This window comes from Penaeus chinensis, chromosome 4 (assembly GCF_019202785.1).
Source record: "Penaeus chinensis breed Huanghai No. 1 chromosome 4, ASM1920278v2, whole genome shotgun sequence".
NCBI lineage: Eukaryota > Metazoa > Arthropoda > Malacostraca > Decapoda > Penaeidae > Penaeus > Penaeus chinensis.
The window spans coordinates 48,729,514-48,734,513 of record NC_061822.1 but is presented as its reverse complement, the minus strand read 5'-3'; the positions used below and the strand labels follow the sequence as shown (position 1 = coordinate 48,734,513).

The 5,000-nt window shown below is 45.7% G+C and overlaps 1 protein-coding gene across 1 annotated transcript in view; it reads left to right on the top strand.

Annotated features, from left to right (window-relative positions):
- LOC125025313 overlaps positions 1 to 2,139 on the top strand; it is a 2,772-nt gene extending 633 nt beyond the window's left edge. Inside the window, exon 1 of the mRNA XM_047613288.1 lies at positions 1 to 2,139. This exon is cut by the window's left edge and continues 633 nt beyond it. Coding sequence (XP_047469244.1) covers positions 1 to 2,139 — 2,139 coding nt within the window.
- The last annotated feature ends 2,861 nt before the right edge of the window (positions 2,140 to 5,000 follow it).

Genomic DNA, 5,000 nt, shown 5'->3' with positions numbered 1-5,000 from the left:
CAACTACTCGCTTCGCTGCCCAAGGGATTGCGAGCTCAGCTGAGAATGAACAAAGTTACTAGCCTGGCGGAGACCGCGGACATAGCGGATGGCTGGTTCTCTGCTTATGGCTACAACTATAGGGTGAAGAAAGAGGGCGAACGAAAGCAAGAGTCAAAGAAACCTGCTCTGAGAAGCGTCGGTGATCGCAGGGAGTCAAAATCTCCTGAAACTGCAAAAGCACAGCCGGGAGAACACAGGCACCAGCCTTTCAATATGCCACGGAAAGGGGGTGAAAAGAAGCCGTTCTACCAGTCCGGTCACTTGGCTACCGTGAACAGTGTCCCGGAAAAGGAGGAGCCCCAGGTACATCTGTCTGGCCTGGCACTTGGCCACCATGTACTCTGTGCATGCTCTCCTCTTCCCTTGCCTTCAGCAGCCAGCAAGAGATTGTCTACTGCAGAGGGCCTAGTCCAGGGTCGCAGAGCAATTATCATGCGAGACTCTGGCTCTACAGGATGTGTAGTTAAAAAAAGGTATGTAAAAAGAAAGGATTATACTGGCAAAACCGTTCGTGTTACAATGATTGATGGTTCACAAATAGTTGTCCGTGAGGCAAAGGTTTTCTGCCAGTCCCCTTATTTTACAGGCACTGTGACTGCTGCTGTTATGGATAAGCCCGCCTTCGATTTTGTCCTGGGCAACGTGCCTGGAGCTGGCCTGGTCCCGGCGAAAGAGGTCCAGACGCAGACCCAGGTGGAAGGAGGCAAGGACGCGATGACACAAACTGCAGAGGAGAGTGAACCTGCTGCACAAGATGTCCCCCTTATGTCAGAATCCCCTGGTGTTCGCGATGGACCAACCATATCTGCAGACATTATGGATCAGACCAGTGCTGCTGTCACTACGAGAGCTGCTGCACGTCGCTCTGAGATCAGTACACGACTGGCAAATCCACAAGGTCTGGAGGCACTACTAAAAGGCGAGGATATAGCTGAGCAGCAGAAAAATGATGCCACCCTCTCCAAACTACGTGAATATGCTGAGCAACGTCATGTTCGCCTCTACAGGGGAATAAAGATGGACTTTATATGGCAGAACAACAGACTTTACCGACGAACTACCTTGCCTCAGGGTGAGGTGAAGCTGCAGTTCGTTGTTCCAGCTGGATGTCGCCAACAAGTCTTCAAGTTGGGGCACCACTCGCTCCTCGGAGGTCACATGGGGGCAGCCAAAACTCTCGCCCGAATACAAGCCACCATGTTCTGGCCTGGAATGGGAGCTGAAATCTTAAGACTCGGCCATTCCTGTGACATATGTCAGAAGACAACGGACAAGGGACGCAATACTGCAGCACCTCTACAGCCACTTCCTGTGATTTCGGAACCGTTCTCTCGCGTGGCTGTCGATATTGTGGGTCCCATCACACCTTGTGCTGACGATAAATCGAAATACATCCTTACAGTCGTTGATTTTGCAACAAGATGGCCAGAAGCTGTTGCCTTGAAGAACATAGAAGCTGCCACGGTTGCAGAAGCTCTTTTTGATATGTTCTGCAGAATCGGCATACCCAAGGAAGTACTGAGCGACAGAGGTACACAGTTTACATCAGGCATGATGGAAGAGACCTGGAAGCTCCTTTCAGTAAAGGGCATGAGAACTACACCATACCACCCACAAGGAAATGGTCTTTGTGAGCGATTTAATGGCACACTAAAGAAGATGCTAAAACGTATGGCAGCAGACCAGCCGCGGGAATGGCCTCGTCTCTTGGCACCGCTGCTGTTTGCCTACAGAGAAGCCCCGCAAAGTTCCTTAAGATTCTCCCCATTTGAGTTGGTGTACGGTAGACCAGTAAGAGGCCCTTTGCAAGTTCTGAGGGAGCTGTGGGACAACACTGAGGATGACCCAGTAATCACCACCTCTTATCAGTATGTTCTGGATCTGAGTGAACGCTTGCATTCTACGTGCGAACTCGCAAAAGAGGAGCTTTTGAAAAGCCAGGTCACTCAGAAGTCTTATTATAACAAGAAAGCCAAGTTTCGTACTCTTGATGAAGGAGATCAGTGCTTGATATTGCTACCTACGAGCACAAACAAGCTCTTAGCACAGTGGAGTGGACTATTCTCAAACGAGTTTCAGACGTTAATTACATCGTAGGAATCGGCCACGAGAAGAAACGTTTCCACATAAACATGATAAAGAAATATTATCCAAGGTCCTCCCCTGTACCTCAGTCTAGCCATGCAACTCGTCAACAAGAAAAGAGTGATAATCGACGTTCAGTCAATGTTCGACGACGCTTCTCTTCTGAGAAAGGTGTTGATAACTCGAAAAGGTTTGGTTGTACGGCAACCGTAATACCTGAAGACTCTGGTTTCTGCCAGCCCTTGACTCCTGAGGCTGATTCGAGGGAAGGACCAGAGAGTATTATCATAAACCCGAAGCTAGAGGACCACCATAAGGCAGACCTCCATGAGATCATTCAGAAGTACCTTGAAATCTTCTCTGATCAACCCCGAGTTGCCAAGGTGGAAGAACATCGAATCGTCCTTCGTAATAAAGAGCCAGTGCGCACAAAGCCATATCCCATACCTCTGCGATATGTAGACTTGGTGATCAAAGAGATAAAGAAACTGGAAGCTATGGGCATTATTGAACCGTCCAAGAGTTCGTATTGTTCACCCATAGTTGTGGTTAAGAAGAAAGGAGGAGACATCAGGATCTGCGGGGATTACCGTCGCGTTAACGCAGCTACTCATTTCGAGGCGGAACCAATGTCTGATCAACGCATTATCTTCTCACGTTTATCTGCCTCTAAATATTTTACAAAACTAGACCTGACAAAAGGATTCTTCCAGATTCCTTTGCATCCAGAGAGCAGGAAGATAACAGCCTTCAAAACCCCCTGTGGACTGTATCAATACAAGGTGCTACCCTTTGGATTAACGAACTCCCCCTCAGTCTTCAATCGGTGCATGCGTCAAGTACTTGGAGATATTTCGGGAGTAGAAATTTTTATGGATGACGTACTCGTACATACATCGACTTTGGCTGAGCACCAGAAGCTTCTCGACGTAGTTTTCAGTAAATTATCTCTGCATCGAATGACCCTAAAGCCCAGCAAGTATGAGATAGCCTTCACACGGACACACTTCCTTGGCCACACCGTTGGAGATGGCAAATGCGAGTGTCAGCAGGAGAAACTACAGAAGATTCGCATGGCACCGCGACCCGTAAATCAACACCAGCTTCGTTCTTTCCTCGGCCTCGTTGGGTATTATCGGAGCTTCATCAAAAACTTTACGCAGATTGCTCTTCCACTATTCAACCTCCTGAAGAAAGACTGCAGCATAAAGCTGGTGTGGGGTGCAGAGCAGGAGAAATCCTTCACTACACTAAAGGAAACCTTGTGCTCTGAACCTATTCTCCGACTTCCATCAAAAGATAAACCCTTTACTTTGCGGACGGATGCATCGGGAGAAGGTGTTGGAGCAATCCTTCTGCAAGAGTTTGATGGCATATTGTTCCCCGTAGCTTACCACAGCCGTAGACTCTCCAAAGCCGAATGCAATTATTCGACAGTTGAACGAGAGCTGTTAGCGGTTATAGAGGGGATTCACAAGTTTTATCATTACTTTTGTGGTGCTAAATTCACTCTGGAAACGGACCACATGCCTCTCTCTCAAATCAAGCGTTCTAAGACCGCCAACGCGCGCTTGATGCGCTGGGCGCTCTACCTTCAACAATTTGAGTTCAATATCCGCTACAAAAGAGGAACTGAGAACGTAGGAGCTGATCTACTCTCAAGGCTGGTCAGCGGAAGCAGCAGTGACCTTGAGGACAGCCGAGCTGAAACGACTCGCAACCCAGGACCTCAACTACAATATCATGAAGCGGAGGTGGAGCATCGACTGCAGAAGAATCCTCATCCCTAATGAGGTGCTACCCAGAATAAAGAACTTTGATTCTAAAGGAAGTATTGTTCTAAATTCATTTTTTTTTTTTTTTTTTTGTTCTTGAAACACAAACTTGAAATACGTGGGATATAATCAACTAATTATTGATTAACTTGTTGCTAATATAATCATGATAGAAACTCAATTTTGTGCTTCATGTTAAGGTGGAAGATAGAAATGTAAACATCCTATAGATGTTATATGTACATTTCTCAACTTTCAGCTGAGGTGCGAAACCTGTACTTGGTTCCTGCGCTTCCTCCACTTCAGAATCTAACCTTGAAGGAGAGAAGCTATCACTTCAAGTGGATTTCGTTTTCGTTTTAGTTAAATCAGCTAACAAGAATATATCTTTAGTTGAGCGTATACTTTTGGTGGGAGTAATGTCACGATAATTATATCTAATTAACGTAACCGCATATAGATAAATGTAATTCTCCTATATACAGAAGTATAAACACTAGCGAATGAGAGGTGTGACTGCTGAATGAAAGACTAGGTGGTGGTTCTGCTTGTTCACGTATGCAAATATTCCCGCTGCTATTGGTTGTAGCAGGTGTCTTAGGCCTAACATGCCGTAAGGTGAGGAGATCGCTGTTCACCACCGGCTGAAAAGGACGTGTTCTCGACTCTTGTTTTACCGCTATTTCCTTGGAAAGAAATCCAATCTAGAAGTTATGAACTAATTTCATTGATATTAACCTCTGATAACTTATATAAACAACATCGAAGTGCTAAACAGTTAAACTATGATAAAGAAACGTGCAGTGCGAAAATACGTGAGTGCGGACAGTAAAATGACTATTGTTGAATTGACTATTTTTGAAGTGACTGTGTTAGTGCTGCTGTGCTATAATCTAGGGTTAGGATTAACCTGTAATGCGGAAGGTGAGTGAGTGGGGTGAATGTGTTGGGCATCATCCATTGAACAATGTATTGTGTGCTAAGTGAATAAATAAATAATAAGTGGAGTTATTCAGTGCATTTTTGTTTCTACTTATTTCTGTCATTGGCTCGCAGTTTCCCTTCTCAATAAACGAGAATAAAACTATAAAAGAAAGT